The 27,482-nt window shown below is 44.8% G+C and overlaps 2 protein-coding genes across 4 annotated transcripts in view; both read left to right on the top strand.

The window, feature by feature from the left end:
- The window catches only part of GDAP1L1 (ganglioside induced differentiation associated protein 1 like 1), a 30,304-nt gene extending 3,943 nt beyond the window's left edge, over positions 1 to 26,361 (top strand). Inside the window, exons 1-6 of one of the 2 annotated variants that reach the window (XM_069953873.1) lie at positions 4,936 to 4,993; positions 11,417 to 11,609; positions 13,595 to 13,768; positions 14,571 to 14,665; positions 15,804 to 15,918; positions 25,739 to 26,361. In XM_069953873.1, coding sequence (XP_069809974.1) covers positions 11,504 to 11,609; positions 13,595 to 13,768; positions 14,571 to 14,665; positions 15,804 to 15,918; positions 25,739 to 26,082 — 834 coding nt within the window. In that variant the 5' untranslated portion in view covers positions 4,936 to 4,993; positions 11,417 to 11,503 and the 3' untranslated portion in view covers positions 26,083 to 26,361. Of the gene's footprint in view, positions 1 to 4,935; positions 4,994 to 11,416; positions 11,610 to 13,594; positions 13,769 to 14,570; positions 14,666 to 15,803; positions 15,919 to 25,738 lie in introns of those variants that run through there. The other variant, XM_069953872.1, reaches the window with a different exon arrangement.
- Positions 1 to 27,482, top strand: part of PKIG (cAMP-dependent protein kinase inhibitor gamma) — a 389,802-nt gene that overhangs the window by 55,543 nt on the left and 306,777 nt on the right. The window contains exon 1 of one of the 2 annotated variants that reach the window (XM_069953876.1): positions 16,594 to 16,603. The exons of the other annotated variant lie outside the window; for it this stretch is intronic. The gene's annotated coding sequence lies outside the window, so the exon portion shown is untranslated. Of the gene's footprint in view, positions 1 to 16,593; positions 16,604 to 27,482 lie in introns of those variants that run through there. 2 annotated transcript variants of the gene reach the window in all.

Here is a 27,482-nt window from a genome sequence, read left to right as displayed (position 1 = left end):
CACATCCACCATTTACACAAAGGTCACAGGGACCACTCACACACTGGACACATCCACCACTCACACATAGGACACATGCACCACTCACACATAGGAAACATGCATCACCACTTACGCATAGGACACATGCACCACTTACACATAGGACACATGCATCACCACGCACACGTAGGACACATGCACCACTCACACAAAGGACACATGCATCACCACTAACACGTAGGACACATGCACCACTTACACATAGGACACATGCATCACCACTTACAAATAGGACACATGCATCACCACTTACACATAGGACACATGCACCACTTACACATAGGACACATGCATCACCACGCACACGTAGGACACATGCACCACTCACACAAAGGACACATGCATCACCACTAACACGTAGGACACATGCACCACTTACACATAGGACACATGCATCACCACTTACAAATAGGACACATGCATCACCACTTACACATAGGACACATGCACCACTCACACATAGGACACATCCACCACTCACACGTAGGACACATGCACCACTTACACATAGGAAACATGCATTACCACTTACGCATAGGACACATGCACCACTCACACATAGGACACATGCATCACCACGCACACGTAGGACACATGCACCACTCACACAAAGGACACATGCACCACTCACACATAGGACACATCCACCACTCACACATAGGACACATGCACCACTTACACATAGGACACATGCATCACCACGCACACATAGGACACATGCACCACTCACACATAGGACACATGCATCACCACGCACACGTAGGACACATGCACCACTCACACAAAGGACACATGCACCACTCACACATAGGACACATCCACCACTCACACATAGGACACATGCACCACTTACACATAGGACACATGCATCACCACTTACACAAAGGACACATGCACCACTCACACATAGGACACATGCATCACCACTTACACAAAGGACACATGCACCACTCACACATAAAACACATCCACCACTCACACATAGGACACATGCACCACTCACACAAAGGACACATGCACCACTTACACATAGGACACATCCACCACTCATAAGGGACACATGCACCCCTCACATATTGTACACATGCACCACTCACATATTGTACACATGCACCCCTCACATATTGGACACATGCACCCTTCACATATTGTACACATGCACCCCTCACATATTGGACACATGCACCACTCACATATTGGACACATGCACCACTCACATATTGTACACATGCACCACTCACATATTGGACACATGCACCACTCACATATTGTACACATGCACCACTCACATATTGTACACATGCACCCCTCACATATTGGACACATGCACCACTCACACATAGGACATGTGCACTACTCACACTTAAGACACAAGTACCACTCACACACACAACACACATGTACTTTTGCAGCTATCAGCCCAGGTAACTAACACATCCTTCTGCTAGGCCCAGTTATACCCCTAGGCCCCCGTGCTCTCTAGGCTTGATATTGGCTGCTCGGGCTTCACAGGCCATAGTACTTTTGTGCATCAGCCTTTAGAATGTGATCAATAATCAATTAATCTAATTAAAGCTGTGCTGTATGTACCTGATAAAGATAATATGACTGCTCTGAGCCTTTCTGGTTCTCCTGCATCTGTTACATGCGTCCGTACACATAAAAGGATGACTTGGCGCATTCTAGGTGACAATCACAGCATTGTGGGAAGTAGAGCAGATAAACATTACCTTACACAACCGAGAGTAATTCAATTATTAATTACATTCTGAAGAATTCATATTCGATTACACGCAAGCAGTTATATAAGAGCCGTTAAGTATGGAGCCAGAGCTGGAGCTTCGGCCGCACGCTCCATTGTGTGCAGCGGGGTATCCGGGGAATGCGCCCACATCCGAATTCAGTGGCAGTGAAGGTCATCCGGCCCGTATTGCAGTACTGGACAGGATGATCTTCTCTGACACTAGCCGTTCTGTGACCAGGCCACGGAATGGCCAGTGTCTTACTACGTGGGAACATGGCCTTAAAGTTTTTCTGTATAAGAGAGTATGTTTACACTAAGGAATCGCTGAGGAATTTGAAGCAGAATCCGCATTAAATTTCCCACGGATTTTGCTTGAAATTCCGCCTGTAAAATATGAACAGATCAATGTCCCATTGTGTTCAATTGGATTTCCGCTCTCTTGTCCACAAGGCAGAATTTTCCGCTGCGGATCCGCTTTCTGCCCAAAGAATTGACATGTCATTTCTTTGGGTGGATTCCACTAGATAATTCCTATAAATGTCAATGGGGCTTTAATTCTATGTGAATTCTACTTTAATTGAATTCCACTTCATTTACATTCAAATTCTGCTCGAATTCCCCTTGGGGTGAGGAATTCTAAGCAAAAAACTTTCCTCTTCAATTATTTGCCTATTCCTCAGTGCGAACATACCCTTAAAGGGGTATTCCCCCCAAGAGCTAAAAAATTGAAATGCCTCCAAAACTAGCTAGTCTTACTCACAAAGTCCCCCTGAGAATTTTGAGCCGTCTTCCATCTTTCTAGCTGCTTCCATTCCTGAGTTACAAGTTTTTCTAAAAGATGGTCTATATCCAAGATAGGAAACTACATTTCCCATCATGCAATGCTTATGCCTGATGATGATAAGGATGATGATGTACCAGAGTTGAGAAGGTGATGGCCATGTAGCAGAGCTGAGATGTAATGGGTATGTAGCAGAGCTGAGATAGTGAGCACGATGTAGCAGAGCTGAGATAGTGAGAACGATGTAGCAGAGCTGAGATAGTGAAACGATGTAGCAGAGCTGAGATAGTGAAAACGATGTAACAGAGCTGAGATGTGATGGGGATGTAGCAGAGCTGAGATAGTGAGAACGATGTAGCAGAGCTGAGATGTGATAGGGATGTAGCAGAGCTGAGATAGTGAGAACGATGTAGCAGAGCTGAGATGTGATAGGGATGTAGCAGAGCTGAGATGTGATGGGGATGTAGCAGAGCTGAGATAGTGAGAACGATGTAGCAGAGCTGAGATAGTGAGAACGATGTAGCAGAGCTGAGATAGTGAGAACGATGTAGCAGAGCTGAGATAGTGAGAACGATGTAGCAGAGCTGAGATAGGGAAAACGATGTAGCAGAGCTGATATAGTGAGAACGATGTAGCAGAGCTGAGATAGTGAGAACGATGTAGCAGAGCTGAGATGTGATGAGGATGTAGCAGAGCTGAGATAGTGAGAACGATGTAGCAGAGCTGAGATAGTGAGCACAATGTAGCAGAGCTGAGATGAGACGGCTGCGGGCGGCTGCGGGTGAAAGGGCTGCGGGCGGCCACAGGTGAGAGGGCTGCGGGCGGCCGCGGGTGAGAGGGCTGCGGGCGGCCGCGGGTGAGAGGGCTGCGGGCAGCCGCGGGTGAGAGGGCTCCGGGCGGCGTCAGGTGAGAGGGCTGCGGGCGGCCGCGGGTGAGAGGGCTGCGGGCGGCGTCAGGTGAGAGGGCTGCGGGCGGCCGCGGGTGAGAGGGCTGCGGGCGGCCGCGGGTGAGAGGGCTGCGGGCGGCCGCAGGTGAGAGGGCTGCGGGCGTCCAGGGGTGAGCAGGCTCCGGGCGGCCGCGGATGAGGGGGCTGGGGGCGTCACACAGTTGGGGCTGCAGGCATAGGAGCGCTGCGGGCAGCCACCGGGTGAGCGGGGGTAAATGCACAGCCTGATGGAGAGGGGAGGAGTGAAGGGGTTGTGCACACAGTGTGGGGGGAGGGAGATGCATGATATGGGTGATCTCTGTGGGGGGCGCCGCTACACAGTTGCACTTATCGGAGGCTGCCAGCGGCCACCGGGAGACGGGGGGCACAGACTGTGGATACGCTCAGGGTGGGGAGGTTACATAGAGCTGGTGAGCTCCAGGGTGAGGGGCACACAGTGGACGGTGCTGCTGTCAGAGAGGCAGACAGCTGCAGCGTCTCACTGTCCTCCCTCACTTCAGTGGACTGGGTTAGAAGCGCTAACCCAGCCCATTGAAGAGATGGAGGACACGTGATGCCGTCTCGGAGGGTCGAGGCCAGGAGCAGGGAGCGGTGTCGGAGTGGACTGAGAGCTGATGATTCTATGCAATCCGTGGGGGTGGGGCACCTAGATAACAGCAGAACTGTGCAGAATCTGTAATAAATTTATATTGGAAAGATGGAAAGCTACGGGTGGGCAATGTATTAATGCAAAAATAATTTTGGGGGGAATACCCCTTTAATCCATTAATATATTTCCAGTAGCAAACATCCAAAAAGGGATCCGCCGCTGCCCTAGCCCTAGCTCACTTTAACCCCTGCTAAAAAAAAAAAAAAAGAAAAGAAAACGGGTAGATGGCGCCCTGTGCGGAATTTGCCTTTGGCGCCCCCATCCCGGACGCAGCAGAGACCAGAATGTATACAGAGAGTGCGCTCATATGCTGTGTAGGGAGTGCTCCCCTTATCATTTTTCCCCACATAAATGCTCCTAGGGACGCCGCACAGGTCATACTTGCTCGGTATCTGTATATGTACCAGTAAAACGTTGTTTAATCTGCCACACAGTGCAGGGAGATGCGCTGGGGCCTCCCGCTGAGGGTAGTAGTAGGTGGTAGTACTGGGTAGGACCCGGGTAGCCAGTTGCCAGATGCTGGGTCACGGTATTGGCACGAGGGGAGCTGACTAACCCACGGGAACCTGACCATGCAGGGCCCGGACAGTTCCTCGTTGTCCCTAGTCAAGGCACCAATAACTAGACCAATGCCAGGGTTCAGAAACAACGGTAGTTGTGCGTTGTGCGAAACACACCCTTCCCTTTTGAAGGTAGAGGGAAGAACTGAGGTGGACAGAAAGTGACATAGCATCCCCAGCCGAAGCTCGACGGCTATTGGGGTTACCATGGCAGCCGGGGAACAGTCACGTGACACCAAGCCTATTGCATAATCACACCATTGAACCATAGGTATATGAATATACAAGAAAAATACCATACTTGAACACTGGGGGCGACATAATACCAACAGTTTGCAGTGGCCATTATAGTTTCCAGAACAGGGACAATGGAATATAGACAAATCCATATATATAAATATACACTTTTGAGAGAGATTAGAGAAAACCTCTGTTCTGGGACACTGCAGAGAGAGCTGTGAACTAGCTGTCACCTGGGTGGTGTCCGGGCTGTGACTAGTATGAATTTCAGCCTGTGAGTGTGCTCTTTGGGGGTGATTGGCAGGCAAAGAGGCCTTAATCAGCACAAACGTGCTTATTGGTTCCCTTGAAGGACACAGTCTAAAGGCCCTATTCCACAGGCCGACTGTGAGGAGCAAACAAGAGCTGTTAGCTATTACACGCGGCAGCAGTGAGCGGGTGAGTGTGGGAGGGGTTGCGGGGGGCTGCCCAGGTGATTGCTAGATCGCCCGGGATGCCCATAGAGGATGGTCAGTATCCTCCTCCACTCCAAGGCGAGTAAAACAGGCGCAGGTCCAAGGGGTGATAGTGATATAAAATATCATAAAATGTAATAAAAGAATTAAGCCAGCGACACAACGCGTTTCGAGACCGGTCCGGTCTCTTTATCAAGTGTCTAAAATCATTTTAGACACTTGATAAAGAGACCGAACCGGTCTTGAAACACATTGTCTTGCTGGCATAATTCTTTTAATAAATTTTATGATATTTTATATCACTATCACCCCTTGGACCTGCGCCTGTTGTACCCGCCTTGGAGTTGAGGAGGATACTGTCTGTCTTTAATCCCTGTGAGGATTAGTCGGGAGTGGCTGCGGTTCTTTCACATGTTATCAGTAAGAGTTGTGCCTTACACCATCACAACCTACTCAGGTGAGAATTCTATGTGCTTACTTTCCCCACTTCAGCCCTGTCTGAATTACGCTATGGAGCGCTGTCTTATATTTTGTTTCTTGTGCATAGAGGATGGTGGCGGTCTGCTGCCGCCGCTCCTATTCCACGAGGCAACGGCAGCAGTTGAAACATGGTTGAAAGACAAACCACAGCAACGATCAGCCGACATGAACGATGTCGGCTGATTGTTGCCTTCTATTCCATTGTCCGTAATGGCCGATATCAGCCGATAATCGTCCGTGGGATAGGGCCTTAAAGGGGTTATCCAGCGCTACAAAAACATGGCCACTTTTTCCCCTACTGTTGTCTCCAGTTCAGGTGCGGTTGGCACCTTTAAGTCTCCCCACACAGTATTAAGTGCCCCAATACATACATAGTTATAATATTATATATTGCACAAGCCAGGTAGGAAAGCAACAGAAAGGTAACCAGTAGCTCTCAGGCATCTGCTGGATCTGTCTCCCCCTGCCCCACACCAACCTGTTTGATGTCACCCTGAAATAAAGATACGTATTGCCTGAAGACTGGTGAGTGCTACTGGTTACCTTTCTGTTGCTTTCCTACCTGGCTTGTGCATTATGTTGGATGGACTTATATCTGCAAACCTGTCTGAGCACCACATATAGGCAAGACGATCGGGTTTGAACAATCCTGTTACCCGAGATACCAAGAGTGACACTTCCTACACTTAAAACACATTTGTGAACACATTCCTCACCGCTGAATGTGATAGTGCCGACATCTCTTTGAAGCTTGTGTGATAATATTACATATTGCCTCCATACTCCATCTGAACAAAATAAATATATTACCAATAATACATACCACTAATAATAATATGACCACTATCTTTTAAAAATACATTGCCATTGCAGGACGAGCATACAATAGGAATCCGCGTAGCAGCATATCAGCTGCTAAGCTGATTACAAGGAGTTGGCGTCCTGTTATATGCTCGTCCTGCAATGGCGTATTTTTAGAAGATTTTGAATAAAGAAATAAGTTTTTAATGGTGAGTGACCTCCGCATTTCCCTTTTGCTTCTCCGATGTTGATCACAATTGTAGAAGTAGAAGTGAGCACCCCATATACTGTTTGTACAGTAAGAACTCGTACTCCCATGAAAAAAGTTTTGAAAAATGCAAAAGTTTTTTTTTACCATATGCAGTAGTGCCGGTATCTATTTCTTCTTTTTGTAATCATGACCACTATCACTACCATGACAGACCCTATAAGAGAGTGCCGCTACATCCACTGACAGGGGACATCTTTTCTGATCACAGTCATTCACATTTCCTTTGTCTCTCCATCCAGCACAGGACATCTTGAAATCTTCTCTTGGCCATAAATCCTTTCTCCAAAATCTGCGAGAGAAACAGTTTAGGCTCTTTGCTCCAGCACATATAGTATTTAGATCCCCTGTGCCCGATATAGTAGATAGGCCACTCTGTGCAGCCCCTATAAAGGTACTCTGTGCCCACAAATAGTTTTAAGGCCCCTATATTGTAGTAAGATCCCTATATAGTATAGGTCCCTGCTGTGCAGTCAGCATATAGTACAGCCCCCTGCAGCAGTCCAATATATTAAAGCACCCCTGTGCAGCAGCCCCCATATAATAAAGGTCCCTTGTGCAGCAGCCCCTATATAGTGTAAGCCCCCATGTGCAGCATTCCTATATAGTACAGGCTCCCCTGCTGTGTAGCATCCCTATAAAGAATATTCCCCTCTGTGTAGCATCCCCCTATAAAGAATATGCCTCTCTGTGTAGCATCCCCCATATAGAATAGGCCCCGCTGTAGCATCCCCAATATAGAATAGGCCCCCCTGTGTAGCATCCCCCATAAAGAATAGGCCCCTCTGTGTAACATCCCCCATATAGAATAGGTCCCTCTGTGTAGCATCCCCCATGTAGAATAGGCCCCTCTGTGTAGCATTTCCCATGTAGAATAGGCTCCCCTGTGTAGCATCTCCCATGTAGGATAGGCCCCTCTTTGTAGCATCGTCTTATATATAATAGGCCCTCTGTGTAGCATTTCCCATACCTCATCCTCGTAGAGTAAGGGGGTTGATAGTATCACTTTACATCGTTTCAGAGGAAGGGGCTGCCCTGTCACCCTATTGACCACCACAGTATGATTATGGGGTGCCAATACGTTTCCATGGTAGCTGGGAGCAAAATAAAGGCCCTTGGGTCTGCAATGCTTGTACTTCTAATAAACCTTAGGGGTGCTAACACACACAACCGATGTGCAGCAGATCTGCAACAGATCTGCAGCAGATTTGATGCTGCAGATTTGATGCTGTGTTCAGTTATTTACATCAAATCTGCTGCGTATCCGCAGCAGAAAATTCACTGCCATACGGTGTGTGTGAAGCTACCCTAATAGAGCATATGCCATAAGTGTCCACTAGATGTGGGTCATGTGGATATGCCATAAGTGTCTAGTAGGGGTGGCTCATGTGGATATGCTATAAGTTGCTCAGATGGATAAAGCTAAGCAGATAATTTGAAGCACTGTACCAGAAAGCAAAATATAGGTGAATGATCTGGTACATGCAGTTATGGAGGGGATGCATATGTATTTGTTAATACGCAATGCTACTTCTGTCCTGTATACTGCAGTGGGGATGGTATATGGGAGCCTGGGTTGAAGATGGTCGTCATTTACCCACAGAGGCTCAGGCAGCAGATATTGGAAATGCAATAATTTCTGTAATGAGTAATTAGTATTGATGACTTCATCAATGTGACTTATTGGACAGACTAAGGCAATATATTGGGCTCTAGAATGCAGAAGTGGTTGTGGGTATACTATCTGCAAAGGGCTGCAGCACCTTTAGAGGTTGGTGGATGGGGGCTCAGCATGTGGACCCCCATGTCTATAGCTTTAGATAGGTCTCAATCATGAAAATAAACCTTTCACTTCAGGAGTTACTCCATTAGGGGGAACTTAATCTTAGTTTATAACCTAGTGAAGAGTCAATAATGAATGTGTTTTACTGCATGAGCCAAGATAAGCAGTTTTTACAATAGTAAAAGTAAAAGTGTAGACAGCTGCACAGGGCAGAATGAGGGAGTTTTAATGTCTACAGAAAGTACATGCTAAAATATCAGTAATACATCATGGTCATATATCATGCAGTATGATTAAAGGAGTATTCCAGTAGTGTTTTGCATAATTAGTTGACAGGAAGTTGTGCAGCCCTTTCATTTTCAATGTGGTATTGTCTCCAGCTCCTCCCTCTCTCCCGAGACTGGATCTTGGCTGGATCTTGTTGGAAAAAAATTAGCCATGTTTACAGCATGTTGCCTTTTGATGAATGGTGCCACAAGCAGAGGAGCAGGCAGTGAAAACAACAGATTTGGCGGACTTGCTGTGTGGAGAGATAGCCTGTGGTGGAGAGCAACTGCCATAAGTGCTGTGGGAGTGGAGTAGGCAGGGTGGAAGGGCTGCGATGAAGAGCTGAGAAAAAGCAATGCATTCTGGGAATTTTAGTACCAAGCAACTGCTCAACCAGGAAGTAGAGAGAGAGAACATAAGGTAAGGGAGAGGATTACAGACAAATGGATTTAGAACTGGGCAGACATGTAAGCAATACTATGTGATTCTGCAGTAGGTTTATTTTTTATTGTGAAAATTCTGTAATAATTTTTTGGGGTGGCGGGACGCAGGTCCTGGCAGGCATCATACCTTCATCCTATTCATTTGGGCCAGCTAATAGTTTGCAGAGGTCGTCATAGTTGCGTCAACATTAATATTTTGCCTTGGCCCAGGATTATATATTTCCCCCTGAATGGACACAGGTATGATGCCCATTACCTGTTATTTAACTAGTAGCTTAGAACTTCTTGTAATCCAGAAGTGAATATGACTTAACTTTTGCTATTTTGAATCTAAAACTTCTCAGTTTACACATAGTCATATAGAGAGATACTAGGCCTGAAGCATCACACAGCAGGTCAGCCTCGCGTATGATGCCAAGTCGCCTGCAGTAATAAACCGCAAATCCAATAAAGTCTGCGCCTAAGAGCATTAAATTAAATAACATCAGGACAGGACGTGTATAACAGCCAGGCTGGAGCATAAATCCTGAATTATATAATATGGCGACAGGTGACATCAAACCTGTCCCCCTAAACCCCCCCCCCCCCCCCCCGCCCGGCCCAGTTCATCTGTACAGTCCTGACAGGGCTACAGAATACTACATACAGAAGCCAGACCACCAAGTGCTGTACTGACTGATAGAGGGGGCTCCGGAAGAGAATACTATCATCTGTGACCCTGTGCCCTAAGGGAAAACCGATGTAATGTTCATCTCACAGGACCAGCTGGGTGTCCACACTCTCAAATCCTGACTGATTCCTAAAGGGACAATTATCGTGCGAAAAATCGTTATATCGTTCAATTTTAAACTATAATCGTTCTGTGTAATTGCAGGCAACGATCGAAAAATCGTTCGTATGTCTCTGATCGTTGATTTAGATCTGAACCTAAAATTATTGTTAATCGTTCGCTTATCGTTTGCTGTAATTCCACATTCGTTCGCTCAAGTTCCGCATTTTTCACTAATCGTTCAGTGTAATTGCACATTGTTCATTGGTTTGGTAACGATCGCAATAACGTTCGTAGTAACGATCTTAACTAACGACTATCGTTCTGTGTAATATGGGGAAAGATTTCAGGTTAACGGTAAACAATGGAGAGCCCATTTGTATTTAGACCGAAGGCGCAGTTAGTGATGACTACTGATAAGGAAGGAAAACTACTAATAAGAAAAAAGTTTGTTATTTGTCCTATGTATTTCGTCTACTAAGGAAAGCAGATGCTGTACATAGGATGGGATTTCAGCCCAGTTTGCAAGAGTTGTGTCAAAGGACACATTCAGCTCTGCTGCATCTGTCTACTACATACAGTATTGCTGAGTCAGCTGTTGCAGTGCATTAAGGCATAGGGAACAGTTTACTGATATGCTCAGTCACGGTTATTTCTGAAGCCACAGCAAATCCTGAGAGCCATAATGTATCATCAGTGAAGGGCATGAACAGTCCACCTGACAAACCTTCATGCACAGGTGGTACCGGATCACCTTGACTCAAGCAGTGGCATGCTATAGAAACCATGAGGACTGTATGAGTATAGAGTTCTGTATTCTGTATTCAGTCAGCACATTGCTGGGTCCTTGGCAAGATAAAGGGATTTTCTAAAGTAGAAAAAACATTTGAAATACCCTGTTAGGGAATAGGGGTGCCCCCCGTATTTCCAATTTAGAGTGGAGATCAGATATGACTTGACAAAATTGTGTAGTGTAATGCCTCATTTGCCCAGTGGTGGCGCTGCAGAAGAACTGAGCACATGCAGCAAGGTTGCTTCCTAGTTCACAGCTGATTGCTTGTGATTTGTGCAGCAAAACATCCCGGGATCAGCTTCTTGTCACAACATCCTCTTTACAAAACTGAATTGTCACTGTCATGATGGAAACAAGCCTTGTGTAGATATAAAGAGCTTCTTCTCCCCCCGCAGATACGATTGGTGATTGCAGAGAAGGGTTTGCCATGTGACGAGCGAGACGTCAGCCTGCCCCTGGCAGAACAGAAGGAGCCGTGGTTCATGAGACTCAATCTCGGGGAGGAAGTGCCAGTAGTCATCCATGGAGATAACATCATAAGTGACTATAACCAGATTATAGACTACGTCGAGAACAATTTTGTGGGAGGTAAAGTCCTGTCTTATTTCCAAAAATCTGCCAAGACCTTGTCCGTCTTGTCTTCACTAGAGTCATTCTCCAGAAATTTGTTTCGGGTCCAATTTGCATGAACAGCCAGGGGATGTGATTCAGATTCATGGTCAATGAAGGAGCAGGGACACTTGTCGGACACCCTGCTCCTGTACTTTGAGTGGTAAGGTATACACTATATACCTCGCCCTCATTTATCATTCACTAGGACAGGTGTGGAGAGTCTAGTACAGCAGATACACCATGTAAGCAGAAGTGCATCCAGCTTCACCACTTCAGAAGGCCATATACACCTGGCCCAGTAAATGTTAACTGAGCAGCAAATCATACAGTGTATACTCAGTGTACAGGAGCAGGGACTTCTGCCTTTGTCAGGTGTCCCTGCCAGTAAATGTTAACTGAGCAGCAAATCATACACTGTATACTCAGTGTGAAGGAGCAGGGACTTCTGCCTTTGTCAGGTGTCCCTGCTCCTGTGATCCCTGTACATTAATGCGTTCAAAACGCGTCACGTGTACCCCTGTGGTGTGTAGCATCATGGTGTGATATGCCTGTAATTTATACGGAATTGAAATAAAAGTTGTACATTTTACCGGATTGCCGGATCATCTATTCTTTGCATTGTCCCTGCTCCTGTACATTATTTCCATAGTGTGGCGTCGTAGGGGAATAGCTGTGCACAATGAAGGGGGCGCTCCCAGGGGCAATGAAATCACTAACATCACCTTGTCACCAGTCTGAAGGGTTAAAGGGGTTATCCAGTGAAAATCTTTTTCTTTCAAATCAACTGGTTTTAAAATATTAAACAGATTTGTAATTCACTTCTATTTAAAAAATCTCCAGTCTTCCCATATTTTTCAGCTGCTGTATGTCCTGCAGGAAGTGGTGTTTTCTTTTCAGTCTGACACAGTGCTCTCTGCTGCCACCTCTGTGTGAGACAGGAACTGTCCAGAGCAGGAGAGTTTTCTATGATGATTTGCTGCTGCTCTGGACAGTTCCTGTCCCGCTCAGGGGTGGCAGCAGAGAGCACTGTGTCAGACTGCAAAGAAAACACCACTTCCTGCAGGACATATAGCAGCTGATATGTATGGGAAGACTTGAGATTTTTTAATAGAAGTAAATTACAAATCTATATAACTTTCTAAAACAAGTTGATTTGAAAGAAAATGATTTTTGCTGGAGTATCCCTTTAATCTAATGACAGGTACACATTATGCTCTTAAAAAAAACAGGTGTTTCCCTGATGTAATAAGATGGCTCATTGGATTATGATATACATGTCTGAACAGTGCCAGAACATTATTTCCGCACTGTGCTGTACCACATTTATAGATGTATATAGATCCTTCACACCTTCCCTATCCGCCTGGCATCAGCTGTAATATATGGTACCCACCATCATCTAGTGCACTGAGCACGGGCAGCCATTGTTTTATGTGCGTTTCCTGCATCGCCCGACTCTCCGATCACAGTTTAATTTTCTTTTTAAGATGCCATCTGGGAGCAGCCAGCTGTTAACACTGGTAAAGGCCTGAATTATTGCTGCTTGTTGGCTTCACTGAGCCTTGTGAGGGGTACGAGCTGAAGGGTAGAGCTGGAGCAGGAGGAAAAGATATTGTAATAGAATAGACCTGAGTGAGTCTGGAATGTGGACATATAGGTTAGAATATCGGTTATAGATAGGTCTTTATTGATGCAGCAGTTTTTGAGAATGAGTGGCTTGTTACTAGGGAGGTGGGGAGGTAATCTGATAAGTGGAGAAATAGAATTTTTTGTCTGATAAGATATATAAAAATGTTTCATATAGTCACTTGTATTATAGAGTCAGCCACATTTTTTTGAAAGTGCAGTGATCATTCAATTTCAAGGGGTTAGAGTCCCTGTAGATGCACCTGCTAGAGTTGGTTGGATTGGAGTTTTATAGTCCTTGGCTAATGGTATAATTAATTGTATTTGTGTTCCAGAACTTATTCCACAGTTAATACCAGTAGCTGGAAGCCTACTCCACTCCAGGGTTCTTCAGTACAGAGAAATCCTAGAGAGCCTCCCAATGGATGCCTACACTCATGGATGTATTCTTCACCCGGAGCTCACCATAGATTCTATGATCCCAAAGTACGCCACCGCTGAGATTCGCCGTAAGTGGGCATGTTAGCTGGCTGCCTTTAGGAAAAGCATTTATGGCAGCTGTCAATAACTAGAAAGAGTTGTAAGTTGTGATCTTTGTTATGGGAAGAGGAGCCCAATATCACTATTAATGGCTAATGTTTAGCTCCACTCGTACATACAACCCTGTCCTATGGTAAAAAATAACATCAAACATCATCTAAATAAAGGTCCCATTACACTAAGCGATTATTGGCGGTATTTGGCCGATTATCGGCCATTACGGGCGATAAGCGCTTGGTGTAATAGCTGGTGTTAAAAGGCAACAATCAGCCGACATACACTATGTCAGCTGATGCTCTTCTGTCAACATGTTAAAAAAAACCCTTCAACAATAACAACAGTCTGCTGGCCATCGTACCGCACAACAGGAGCGGCGGCAGCAGACCACCGTTATCTCCTATGGGCTCCTCAGACGATGTAAAGATTGTCCAGGGAGCCCCACCCGCAGCTCCCCGTGGCACCCCCGCACTTACCCGCTTGCTGTTGGTGCGTGTAATAGTGACGGCAGCGAGCAAGGAACCAGGAGCAAGGGAGCACTGATTTGACAGGTCAACATCTATTTTGACTAATGTAGAACTGTTGGTTGCAAAGGACGGGCATCGATGGGCATGTATTCACTCTTCCCTCATTTTTAGGTGCTGATCAAGAAGGAGCTGTCTAAACCAAAGCTCCGATTGTCCAACAAGCAAATGTACAATGCAGGTCTATTTTAGGAAAATAGTGTATTAATATATGTATTTTTTAAATTCCTTACCATCATTAATTCCTCAGGACACCTTGCCAATGCTAACACCGAGCTATTGAAACTCGACCATGAAGAACATCAACTAACAGAGCCATACTTATCCAAACACAAAAAGCTTATGGTGAGTGATATACGGTCATGGTGATATAATCCTCCATTCATGCAGCATTCTAAGGGCCCTATTCCACCGGACGATTATTGTTCAGATTATCGTTAAATCGTTCGAATCTAAACGATTATCGTTCATTTGAAATGCAGTTAACGATTAACGACCGAACGAGAAATCGTTGATCGCTTTATAAGACCTGGACCTATTTTTATCGTTGCTCGTTCGCAAAACATTCGCAAATCGTTCGCATTGAATAAGACATCATTCGGTCGTTCGCAATAGATACGAACGCAATAGTGAATAAATAGGGAAGAAAAAACGCAATTACGATCATAAGTAACGATTATCGTTCCATGGAAATGAGTGAACGTTTTCAGGTCTTTCGCAATAGCGGTCGTTTGAGATCAATAATCGTTAACGATTATGCAAACGATAATTGTCCGGTGGAATAGGGCCCTAACTTATGGCAAAAAGTAGAAAACTCCTTTCAGTATGGTATATCATACCCAGCTGGGTAGAGAGTGACCAGCTCGACACCCTAGCTATTAAGTAGACTGTAGAACCACTACAAAAAGGGCTTTTGCTTTTCCCCAGACATTTGTGTATAACATGACTCAAAAAGTCATACCCAGGGTCACCAATCTAACCTTATACCTGACAATAAAAAAAAAATGACACAAAATGTAAAATAAAACACAAAAAGTTGGTCTTAGTTCATGAATTATGAAGGCTCTAGACTTCATGACAATAAAATGGTTATTTAAATTTGACCCATTCACATACACAGGGAAGTAACCTCATCTTCTTTCTGTGGTAACGTCTTCTGGTTTGTCCATTTTTGAAGCATACGACCCTTAGAACAGGTCTGCAATTCAGGCATGCTCAAGTCCTTTCATTTGGCATTTGAATACCTCTTCTTGATCGATAGCCAAATTCCCAAGTCTACTAGATATGCCTATTAAGCTGGCTATACACGTTAAGTTAGTCAAACCCCCCAATTTTGGCATCTAATGTGTATAGGGTCACCCGTAGAAGGATACGTCACTGAAACCACCAATAGAGCTCGTACATATTTGACAGGTGTAAGTCATATTGGCCTATTTAAATTTTCTAGCCATCTTATGCTGGTATTCCTGTATGTTTTTTTAAGGCGAAAATTTTGGAACATGACAACGTCAATAACCTGAAGAAGATCCTAATCGAACTATCCATGGTCTTAGACCAGGTGGAGGCTGAGCTGGAGAAGAGGAAGATTGAGTATGAAGGTAAATATTCACATTCTTATTAGAAGAGAATACTGCCTCTGGGGATTTCATCTTCTCATAAACTCATTATTGGGTGTAGGCTATAAAAAGTATCATCTATGGTACTATGGAAAGCACCACCTACAGCACTTATTTCCTTAACTCATAGGCATAACTGGGCACCAAAATCTAAAATTGGGTCCCCACCCAACACGGTGTGTACTAATGTGGTAGAGGACCTATGACCACCTCAGGAACCTGGACCTGGGTGTTACTAGTAACCCTGCACCCCATCACCATGCATACTCACAAAAGCACCCAAGTTCAGTAGAAAGTTGCTCTACAAAATAGTAGAAAAGGAGTCATAATTCACTAGGGATTCTTGATTAAGGTCTTGTTCTCCGATAAAAAAAATAAATTAATAACAATGTAAAATACGCCGCTAGCGGATCTGCTGCATGACGAACACCAATGGTGCCATATGGACCCAGTTTACTTTAAAGGGAACCAAATAGCACATTTGTGCTGATTAGGCTCCCAGGGATGCTGCACAGATCTTTCAGCAGGTCTCATACCATGTCAGCGGTTGTTTGCTCAATACCTTTATATCCTGAGAAAACATTGTTTATTCCGGCTCACGGTGCATGGGAGAGCCGTGAACCAGTCATCTGAGCGGTGTCCGAGCCGTAATTAGTCACAGCTCTCTGCCAGTCAAGCCTCTGGCCTCTTTGCCTGTCCGTCACCCCTGCAGAGCGCGCTGAGAGGCAGAGAGCCATGACTAGTAATGTCTCGGACACCCGCCAGATGACACATACACCGCGCACCAGATTGAACAACATTTTACCGGGAACATTCAGCACAAATGTGCCAATTGGTCCCCTCTAATGGGGTCCATTGGGTTTCCATGGTATGCAGTGTTATTATGTCTGTGCTTTGTGATTGAATCTGTAGTAGAGGCTCCTACTGGAACAAACAGATGTGAACACAGCGTGCTCCTAAAGAGGTTTTTAAAAACATAGCTGCTTACTTCGGGCAAGAGTGGCTCTCTGTCTAAAAGAAAGCAGCTATATTTTTCTAATCCTGTATAACCCCTTTAAAGGGAATCTGTCAGCACCTGGGCTGGTCCCGAGGTGCTGACAGTGTAGTGTAGATGTGTGTCCTCTATTGTGTCTGTTAACTTTCTTGAAGCCATCGGTGCTGTAGATTTTCCACAATCTTGCCCAATACATTTGAAACGAGTGTCAAACAGGAGTAGCTGTGAGATGTTTCTACCTCACCACTACTTCCTCCTCCCTGTTTGCCGTGCATATTGATTTCGACCCTGCCTCCTGATTCCTAGTGACGCCATGTTCAGGGGTGCTTGGAGCGTTGTTGGCAAGGGCCATGCGTGTCCTTTTCACGCCTGCAACCTGGATCTATCTGTTCTGTGTGCTCTTGTTGCCAGAATTGCGCATGCGCGGTAGTGCTCCGCATTACGGCACATGCGTGATTCCGGCAACAGGAGCTTGCAGATTGGACAGATCCAGGGCGCAGGCGTGAACTGGCAAGTGGACACGCATGGCCCTTGCCAACAACGCTCCAAGCACCCCTGAACATGGCGTCACTAGGAATCAGGAGGTTGAGCCAAAATCCATGGCTTCAAGAAAAGTAACTGACACAATAGGGGGAACACATCTACACTACACTGTCAGCCCCATAGGAACAGCCTAGGTGCTAACAGATTCCCTTTAAAAAAAAACTGTTACCCCCTTAATTTGTCTGTGTTGCCGGATACTGGTATTTCCCATATAATTAAAATGATTTTTTTAGTTTTTTTTTACTTTTTTATTGTGTTGCCTCTATTATTCCTCCTGGAAATATATGAATAGATAGAATGGGTGTTGCAGTTCCCCCCGTCTGTACAGTGTGTTCTTACATACCGTGACATAGGGTGGTATTACATTTACTATTTATGAGCGATTAACGATAAACGACGGCTATGACAAACGATCTTAAATTGGTCACCCTATTACACAGGAGGACAATGATCGTTACTTACGGTCGTCCTTTCCGGGCCGATAGACCAGGGCACGACCAAACGACTTGTTATTACACCGAACGATGTTTGAACGATTTGTGTACAATCAACGATGAAAATCAGTCCAGATTCTTTTAAACGATCAACGATTTCTCCTTTAATTGTTGCCTGCTATAACACGAAACTATTATCGTCCCGTGTAACACGGCCCATTCGCAAAAGATTTCAGTTCACTCTGGACAATGACATGGCAGAAGGTAAATTAAAGTGAACATTCCCTCTAAGAAGGCAGTGGCTTGTATCTCTGGATATTGAGGTATCAGTCCGGATTTTGAGAGGTGTTGCAGCATATGCAGGAAAAGTTCTCTTTAGTTTGATACAGAGTGACTGCCCGCAGCTGAAATCCATGTATTGAACAGAACAGGAAGAAAAAAAACGTTTTAATTAGCAAGTCGGCAAAAAATGAAAAAAAAAATCAATGATTGTTTTAATTTCCTGTTCATTCATTATTACAAAGAGAATAAACAGTCAGCGGGAGCAGAGAGGAAACCGACACATACATAACACTACAACATGATGTTACCCATGACCTTAAAGGGGTTATCCAGCGCTACAAAAATATGGCCACTTTTCCACTTGTCTCCAGTTCAGGTGCAGTTTGCAATTAAGCTCCATTTACTTCAATAGAAAAGAGAAGTGTGGACAGCGCTCCATAGTGTGAAGTCTGATGGCAAATGTGCAAAAAAACAGGCGAGTAATTGGAGACTCTCACCTGTAATGGTTGTGCATATGGAAGGCACAACACTCAGTAACGCATGTGTGTGGACCGCAGCAACTCCCAGAGACCAAACCGGTAAGCAAATAGTCAGATCCTCCACTCCAAAACTCTGGGTATATTCAGGCGCAGATCCAAGATAGGCAAGATAAAAGTAGATAGAACTATAAAAATTTATTAAAACAATGACACAACGCGTTTCGAAGTCGTGCTGACTTCTTTCTCAAGTGTCTTATACAAACTGTATTCTAAGGTCCATAAAAAGGGTTGCACATGCTCAGAAGGAGCTGTGGCACAGATGGTCTCTAATTGCAGACACAAGAAACGCCCAGTTTGTATAAGACACTTGAGAAAGAAGTCAGCACGACTTCGAAACGCGTTGTGTCATTGTTTTAATAAATTTTTATAGTTCTATCTACTTTTATCTTGCCTATCTTGGATCTGCGCCTGAATATACCCAGAGTTTTGGAGTGGAGGATCTGACTATTATCCATTTACTTCAATGGAACTGAGTTTCAAAACCCCACCCAAACTGGAGACAACAGTAGGGGGAAAGTGGCCATGTTTTTGTAGCACTGGATAACCCCTTTAACAAGTACCGAAAGCTGTCAGGGCATGATGGGAACTGTAGTTTTGCAGCAGCTGAAGAGTCACAGGTTGGGGAACCCTGATTCATAGAAACAGAAGAACAGTTATACATTGTTTTAAAGGGGTTGTCCAGGATTAGAAAAAAAAACAGCGCCCCTCATTTCCCCAGTATTGCAGCTCAGTTCCATTCAAATGAACAAAGCTAAGTTGTAATGGCAGAAACAACCTGAGGACAGAAATGCACTGTTTCTGGATACTGTGGAAACAACTAATCCTGGATAATCCCTTTAAGATAGGAGACACCCTGTTTTGACTTTGAGGGGGTTATCCAACGAAAATATTTTTCTTTCAAATCAAGTTATACTTCTATTTACAAATCTCAAGACTTCCAGTACTTATCAGCTGCTGTATGTCCTGCAGGAAATGTTTTCTTTTCAGTCACACAGTGCTCTCTGCTGCCATCTCTGTCCGAGACAGGAACTGTCCAGAGCAGGAGATGTTTTCTATGGGGCTTTGCTACTGCTCTGGACAGTTCCTGTCTCGGACAGAGGTGGCAGCAGAGAGCACTGTGTCAGACATAAAAGAAAACAACATTTCCGGCAGGACATACAACAGCTGATAAGTATGGGAAGACTTGAGATTTTTAAATAGTAATAAGTAAATTACAAATCTATATAACTTTCTGACATCAGTTTATTTGAAAGAAAAAGATTTTCGCTGGATAACCCCTTTAAGTTGTGCAGTTACTCTCTTAGTCACTGCTCCTTGGTCTAGCATGCTTACATCCTGGGCCCCTCTTTATACCTGATCCACTTTTACCTCCCCCCACGATAATGCTCAGAAGGAAAATGAATAATTAATGTGACCTTTTCTCAGTCTCATACGTAGCCATTCTCCCATCTCAGCAGTATACTTTGGTATAATTATGGTGGAAGCGACGCTGCCCCCTCCATTACCCCGCCACTGCCCCCCCTGTTTATAGAGTGTTTAACTGAAAGGATCATTTTATTGATACATTACTTAAGAAACAATCTGCATCCCATCCTCCTGTAGAGCAGGAATTCTAATAATGGCTCCGTAATGCTTAGTAATCATATGTAGTATAGAGCAGTATCTTCTTAAAGGGGAACTCAACCATTGACGCTTTCCAAAGTTTGAGTAACCTTGCAAGTATTTTGCCTCACTTATCCATACTGCCTAATTTTGTGAGGTTGCTTTAAAAGAAAAGTTCAGTCTTGTGTTCTGCCTCTTATTATATTGACCATGGCTTTTACCGATTGATGTAGAATTGTGATTGATTCTCATGGACTGTCCCAAATGATATGGGAGCTTCTTGTCTTTTAGATTTTAGCACCCATACAGACCTGGAAGACTGGGGCATAGGCTGACAATTCTTACTGCACCTCCTTAACCTGGCATCATGTTATATTTACCAGGCTGGGTTAGGGGGTGGCATTCATGCTGGTGTGGTGGTTGCACTTGCCTGTTTTAGTGCCCAACCGCCATGCTGGTGGTTGCCGTATAGCTCAGCCAATGATGGTGCTGTCGTGATGCCAGTGCTAACTCAGCACACAGGTGTGATGGTATACCTGATTTATTTAGTGTCTGGCTAGACGGATCCCCAATGGTCGTTGACCTGCCGGGTTGTGATGGGTCCCTTGGGCTCTTATCTTGGTGGGCCAGAGCGGGGAGATAACCCACCTAGACTGTCAGTACCGCCACCCATAGAAAGGGGAAAATCACCCAAGGACAGTGTAGCCTGCATGTATAGGTGCTGGTGCAATTATCACTGGGTCCCAGTAGAATAAATGAAGTGATCTTTACTGAAAGTCTATTACAATACAGGATAGTAGTGTAACAGGTGACTTCTGGGATACAGACCCGAGTTCACTAAATCTGTACTGAGAGATGCTGAAGTGCTGAGGTAGAATAGCAGTGCTGGTTCAGTTGTGGAGTGTGGAGTAGAGTAGAAAAGTTCAGAAGAGTGGAGAGGAGTTTGTCTGGAGAGCCCCAACCCATTGTAAACTTTTAAGGAGTGATACTCGAAGAATACTTGAGAAGTGAATACTTGTGCCCGTGTTTCGACCTGATTGTCGCTATAACCACCTTCTGCCCTGCGGGGTCGGGTTACGCGTCCTACGAGGGTGATGCAAGTCCCAGTCTCGGTTACCTGAGTGTAGCTAAGTGTCCGAATTTATCCAGGTCTTGCTACTGCAGATGGAGGTGTGAGCAGCACCTAGGTCTCCCACACTACTAACTTTTTGTCCATTCTTATCTGAGGAAGAGGCCGTGTGCCTTGAAAACGCATTTATAATTATTAGACTACTAAATAAATCTACCCCTATGGATACTAAGCCTGCGCTTACTGTTGATGTGTTTTTTAAGTTCGAATTTATCAAGTGTCACCTGAGATAGAGTACGTAGACCTTGGTTAGGGTTGCTTTGCTCTATGTGGGTCAGTTCCTCTGTCTAGGATACTGCCCTGCTCTTTTAAGAGAGGGTCTCAGCGTGGGAAGGGGTGATCTCTGACTTGTCCTCCTTTATCTGCTTAGCACTGCATAGTGTCTGTAATGATAGTTAGTGAAAAGAAAGTCTCTGCGTTCTCCATACACGTGTGTCTGTCCACTATCACAGCTGTTCTTTCCCGGACAGGGAACCTGGCAGAGCCAGGCCTTGGCTAAGTTGAGCAGGGATGCCTGATCTGTGTGTGTCCTAATCCTCGGAGAAACAGAGAGGAACTAACTAGGGTGACGTTACACTTCCTCTCGCCATGTGACTACTTCCTACCGTGTGTGTAAGAACCCCTGTGAGTGGTGAAGAAGAGCGTGTGTAAAGAAAAAGGATAGAGATAGGCAGAAGGAAAAGACCATCTCTCATTGGGCCACAGAATCATTTAACAAGACAGTAACCCTATAGTGACTACAGCTGTGCAATACATAAAAATCATACATAGTGACATCTTGTGGCAAAACTCATACACAACTTCATCACCACTTTACTTAGAGTACAAGACTTTTGCGACAGGTGTCCACACTAGGAACACCCATGGTGGGACACCACACTGACACCTGTGCTACACCCATGCTCTAAATATCTGCCATGAGCATGAGACAAAGGTTTGGTATGTTGGATAGAAACATACCTAGTCCTGTTGTCCTCATTTTCATGCTTGGCAGCAGCTTTCTCTCCTACCGCCATCACAGCACAGCAACCTCTCCTCGGTTAAGCGTGTGTATATATGTCAGAACTTAGAGCTGAATAAGCGGTCAGCTATAGGAAATATATGTCTAGCTTAAAGGAGAGTTCCAACTCAAAGAACCTGCTGATATCTTCCTGCAGTGCCTTCCTCATCATTCCGTCACCGGTCTTGTTTTCATTGTCCGGCCCATCGTTTTGGAGAACTTTAATTCAAATTAAATATGTAAATGAGCCTGTTAGGAGCCCTGGGGGCATTACTTGGCCCCGAGTGCACTGGTTGGCCTGCCCACTGCCACCGTCAGTCACGCCTACCTAAAGACCAGCCTGCTTATGCATAATTGAATATGCATAGGAAGGCGTGATCGAAAGGGGGCAAAGGAATGCTAATTTACATATTTAATTTGGATAAAAGTTCTCCAACCACATTTAGGAAGATGAGGCAGGCAGCTGCAGGGAGATATCAGCAAGTTCGTTTACACAAACCCACGGATAGTTTCCCTTTAAGGCAAGGTTCACACAGCATAAGACTGTGAAGTCTGTGAAGATCATTTACCAGCCGGATGGACTTAATTTGTGCTGAATTGGGATGCAGGCGCATCCGTGTGCGCCCGCATGCCAATTCAGCATAGCCCACAATGGAGAGTGCGGCCGGAGCTGCACTTTCCATTGTGTGAACTGACAGTTCTGTGCGGCTGCTAGTCAATGAATAGCGGCCACACAAAATTGACATGTGTACCCACACTTTAAGGGGACAGAGGAAGCAGAGGGATGACCATTAGCTTAGATTTAATGGGCAGTGTGATGGATCCTTTGACCTATAGTCTGCCCTACCTTGAGGATGCCTATCTGCACAGGAACCTTTGCTTTATGTACTTTTCACTCTGCTGTCTTCCTCCTACACTCACACAAAGTGCCGCATTTGCACCATGGCATACGATAATTCACCTCGCAGATTTTGACCTTGCTTCTGATATCTATTACTCCGTTCTTTTTTTATCTCGCAGTCCTCTTCCTGTATTATTAATGTACACTCCCATTTGTACTCTCTGACACGACACGCTGCAGGCTGTACAGGATACGTATGCATGCATCAGATGTAGCAGGGCTGCGTTTTTCATTTAAAGGGGTATTTCATTATTGAGCATTTCTAGCATAGTCATACCTTATAGGTGTCATAGGTGGAAGGATGAGGGTCCCTCAGTTTAGTGGTCCAAAGCAGCTGCTTTTACCATGGCGATCAATAAAGATGCCACTTTCCCCTGTGAGTTGCAATAAGAGCCGAGTAAAGCTGTAGTGGTGAGGGCAAATCCAGCAAGATCCATCCTCATAAGAATAATTCATTTAAGGGGTTGTCCAGTTTAGAATGGTACGTTATTAGGAAAATTGTAATATATATATATATATATATATATATATATATTATTTTTTTTTTTTTATAATTCAGCTACTATTACCTCATTTATTTGTTGTTTTTATTTGAATCATTTCCTTCAGTTGTGTCATGTGATTTCATGGTGACCCCTGAAAATTACATGTGTTTATGTGCTCTTAAAGGTGTATTCCCAACTAAACTTACATAGTTGTACTTGTAGGGCTTATTAATTTAAAGGAGAAGTCCGTCGATTGCTAAAATCCAGCAGCCTGCAGGGGGAGGGGTAAAACTGATGACAAGTAGGCACTTACCTCTCCCTGCTCCCATGGGCACAAAGAGAGGTAAGTGCCTCCTTGTCATCAATTTCCCCCCTGCCCCTGCAGGCTGCCGGCTTTAAGCAATTGGCAGACTTCTCCTTTAAATATGTCTCATATATAAATATTCATTTAGCAAACTTGTCTACTTTTCCTGATATGCTGCTCTTTTCTTCCCACTGTTGACAGCTGGTTGTCTAGGTTACGGACTACCTCTCTGCTCTATAAGCAAATTTATATGTAGCAATAATGTAGATGTATGGAGATACAGAGGGGCATTTATCAAGCAGCTGATTTAACAAGTAAGCCGGTCTAAGTAAGCCCTGCTCCATGCCCTACGCCAGATTTACTAAGAGGCACACACCTCTCAGTAAATCCGGTGAACCTGAGGCTGCCATACGGCAGCCACGAGAATCTGCACCTGCCAGGCCTCCTCACCACCTTGTTGTGCCCCCTGCCCAGGCAAACAGGGCGTACCTAGGAAAAAATCTATGGCTTTTTTCGAAAGTAGGCCAGGTGCAGGCTTAATAGATATCCTCCACAGAGTATACTTATAGCTATATATACACCAGGCAGGCCACTGATTTTAGAGCAGAGTGGTGGTCTGTAACGTAGACAACGAGCTGTCAACAGGGAGGGAAAGAGCAGAATGTCAGAAGAAGGAGGCAAGTTTGCTAAATGAATCTGTACTGTATTTGCAAACATACTTCAACTGAGGAGCCCTACAAGTATAAAAACTAATTCACACGTCTGTTGTTCTGTACGCAATTGCGGACAGAACATTAAACCAATGTTATTCTATTGACCCGTTCACACGTCCGTACGTGTGCACGGGGCCGTGATTCGTGCCGCAAAAAAACGGACATGTAATGCAGATCACTGGGGTGAAGCACGGAGCACTACAGATACACATACGGTAGTGCGGTCCGCGGCCACGGACTGCACTACGGGTGTGCGAATTTGGCCTAACTATATTAGCTGAGATGGTAATACCCCTTTAATGGTCTCATCATCCCAGCCAGCAGTACCCCCTGTGTGATGAAGTTGCATGGACTGTTCCACATAAGCTCTCCACAGAGAGAACACAGAAACTCCTATCCCAGTTACTAATGATGATTCCTGAAAGTTATAAAGGATCCGAGATCAGTTCGGCAACCCTGTCTGTATACCTAGTCTTTTAGCTTATCTAAAGATATAAAGATGAGGATTATTACACTGTTCTCCTGACAGGCAGAGATGGTGCTGTCTTTAGCTGCCCATGTGATGTGCTGATGCATGATGGGATTTATAGCAGATTTAAAAGAGACAGAATGAAGTTTAAAATCTGAAATTCATATTGGCGATCAGAGGTCACATGACCCAGCTACAGTCATGACTGTATGAATGCAGAAGAGCCGGGATGAAACAGGTGCCACTAAAACAATAGTAGTGGTTAATGAGCTTTGTTTGGGAAAAAAAAAGCCCAGAACCCAGAATGCTCTACTCTCAGGGAAAAAGGAGTGGCAACATTTTAAATTGCTAAATAAGTTATGTAACTCAAAGCCATAACACTAATAATGATTCTGTTTCATACTCAGGCCGGAAATGTGAGCTGTGGCTTTGTGGGAACACCTTCACCTTAGCCGACATCCTTCTGGGAGCCACGTTACACCGACTCAAGTTCCTTGGACTTTCCAAAAAACACTGGGAAGATGGGAGCAGACCAAACTTACAGTCCTACTTTGAGAGAATACAGAAGCGCTATGCATTCCGGAGAGTACTGGGAGACATCCACACCACTCTTCTGTCAGCTGTTTTACCCAACGCATTTCGCCTGGTCAAGCGGAAACCGCCATCTTTCTTCGGGGCATCTTTCCTTATGGGGTCATTAGGGGGGATGGGATATTTTGCCTACTGGTATTTAAAGAAGAAATACATCTAATGACTAGCGTGTCTTAGTTTGATGTCTCTGTGGTATGTGTTATAATTCAGCTGAGTACCAGAAACCGGAACAATCGTCGCCATGAAATATCCTTCCTGCTAATGTAAACATTCCATGATAGAGAACACGTAGACCTTATATCGCAACACAACTACTATATTTGCAAATGATTTTTGTAGAGAACAAAAAAACTAAACAAATCTAGATTGTTTCAGTATTATCAGATAAAGGACACAATCAAAAAAATTCCTAAGTTGGCGTTCTCACCCCCATCAGTTGTTTAGTCTTGGGAATTCATTTAAAGGACATGTCCACCTTCAGGCCGGGCTACACAGCGACTTTGCAATTTTAATTAAGTCGCGCAACAGCAAGTTGCTCACAAACCGCACAAATAGCTGTAGCCCTAGCCTTAAAGGGGATGTCCAGTATTAGAATAAACATGGCTACTCCCTTCCAGAAGCAGCGCCATACCCGTTGTGTCTTACAGCTTAGCTCTATTGATGGTGAATGAAGCTGAACTGCAATACAAGACATAACCCGAAGACAGGTGTGGTGCTGTTTTTGGAAAAAACAGCTATGTTTTTCCATTTTCTGGATGACTACTATAAGTTGATGTGTCAGAAGAACTATCAGTGAGGGTTAAGATCTTTTAAAATGAAGGGTTGCGATGCCTTCTAGTGCCCTATTAGCTTTACTTTAAAGAGGTATGCTAAGTTAAAGTACTTATCCCTTTATATAAGATGTTAAGTGTCAGATCGTTGGGGTTCTGACCACTACGGCATCCCAACAATATCGAGTACAGTGACTAGAGTTGTGTTTTAGAACGGAGCAAAAGGCCGCCTAGGCTCCATTTATTGTCTATGGAGGTGCCAAAGTTAGCATGGCTAAAGAGATGGGGGGTATCCTGTTTATAGGGGATTCATGTTTTATCTTGAAATACCTCCTTAAAGTGACTGTACCACCAGGCCCAGGCTGAAGCACTGGAGGCGGGCCAATTACCCCTAGTGGGAGGAAACCCTAGCCCCTCTATGATAGGGTTCCATTGATTCTAATGGAGTCACGTCATGGAGGGGCTGGGGTTTCTTCCCACTGGGGGTAGGTCGGCCCGCCTCCAGTGCTTCAGCCTGGGCCTGGTGGTACAGTCACTTTACGGCTATATTCACATTATGATTTCTGAGCTTTGTCAGGGTGAACCTTGCTGTCCTGGCAAAAGGGGATGGTGATGTGCAGCTAAATTTCTTTTAAAACAGCCCCTAGACCTTAGTGGGCCAAAAGTAGTCTAATTGTGATCCAAACATGTACATTGTATTACAGGACTCAAAAAACATGGACTAATGTGAATGCAGTCTAAGTCTTTAGCACTGCCATCTCCTGAGGAGCCCCCTGCAGGATGCACACAA

The sequence above is a fragment of the Dendropsophus ebraccatus genome, chromosome 14 (genome assembly GCF_027789765.1).
Source record: "Dendropsophus ebraccatus isolate aDenEbr1 chromosome 14, aDenEbr1.pat, whole genome shotgun sequence".
In the NCBI taxonomy this organism is placed as follows: Eukaryota; Metazoa; Chordata; class Amphibia; order Anura; family Hylidae; genus Dendropsophus; species Dendropsophus ebraccatus.
Note: the sequence above shows the minus strand (reverse complement) of the source record. Positions and strands in the feature narration are given on the sequence as shown.